This window comes from Charadrius vociferus, unplaced genomic scaffold (assembly GCF_000708025.1).
Source record: "Charadrius vociferus isolate BGI_N301 unplaced genomic scaffold, ASM70802v2 scaffold119, whole genome shotgun sequence".
NCBI lineage: Eukaryota > Metazoa > Chordata > Aves > Charadriiformes > Charadriidae > Charadrius > Charadrius vociferus.
Window position 1 is genome coordinate 1255676 of NW_009650170.1, and position 846 is coordinate 1256521.

The 846-nt window shown below is 66.2% G+C and overlaps 1 protein-coding gene across 1 annotated transcript in view; it reads right to left on the reverse strand.

Moving 5' to 3' along the window:
* Positions 1 to 846, reverse strand: part of LOC104293088 (laminin subunit beta-2-like) — a 23333-nt gene that overhangs the window by 3863 nt on the left and 18624 nt on the right. The window contains exons 19-20 of the mRNA XM_009892550.1: positions 650 to 746; positions 2 to 86 (exon numbers count right to left, since the gene is read on the reverse strand). Coding sequence (XP_009890852.1) covers positions 2 to 86; positions 650 to 746 — 182 coding nt within the window. The remainder of the gene's footprint in view (position 1; positions 87 to 649; positions 747 to 846) is intronic.

Consider the following 846-nt stretch of genomic DNA (forward strand, 5'->3'; position numbering starts at 1 on the left):
CCCCCCGAAGCCCGGCCGGCACCGGCCCTGCCCGCTGGCCTGCTCGCACTGCAGGCTCTCCGCGCCCAGTGGCTCACACTCGCAGTCTGCAGAGACAGGTGATGGCATGTTCTGGCTTCCCCAGGGACCCCTGTGTCCCCAGAGTGCCACCATGTCCCCAGTGTCCCACTGTGTCCCCCTGCATCTCCAGGGTTCCACCATGTACCCAGGGTCTCCTATGTCCCCACAATCCCACCATGTGCTCAGGGTTCCCCGAGTCCCCCATGTCCCCAGAGACCCACCATGTCCCCAGGGTCTTCCACGTCCCCAGCATCCCACTGTGTCTCCAGGGTCCCATCACATCCCCAGCATCCCGCTATGGGCCCAGGGTCCCCCATGCCCGAAAGGTCTCATCACGTTCCCATGATCTCACCATGTCCCCATGATCTCCTGAGTCCCCAGAGTCCCCTGTGTCCCCAGTGTCTCCCTGGGACCCCTATGTTGAGAGTCCCACTGTGTCCCCAGGGTCCCTACAGTCCCACCATGCACCCAGGGTCCCTCAGTGACCCCCTCTTTCCCCAAGACGCCCCATTCCCTGGAGCCCCCACCTCCCCAGAGACCCCACATCCCCAGACCCTCTGCATGCCCTGTCCCTGTGCCATGCCCTCACCTCGGCACTCCCGCTCGGGGTCTCCCCAGTGATGCTCCTGGCACTGGGAGCAGATGCGGCCCCCAAAGCCGGGCCGGCACTGGCACTGCCCCCTCACCTGCAGCAAGAGTGGCATGCTCAGCTGGGTGGCTCACCGGGCGCCGGGAGGGCAGTGAAGCCGTGTCAGGGTGCCGGGGGGGCTCACCGCATTGCAGGCA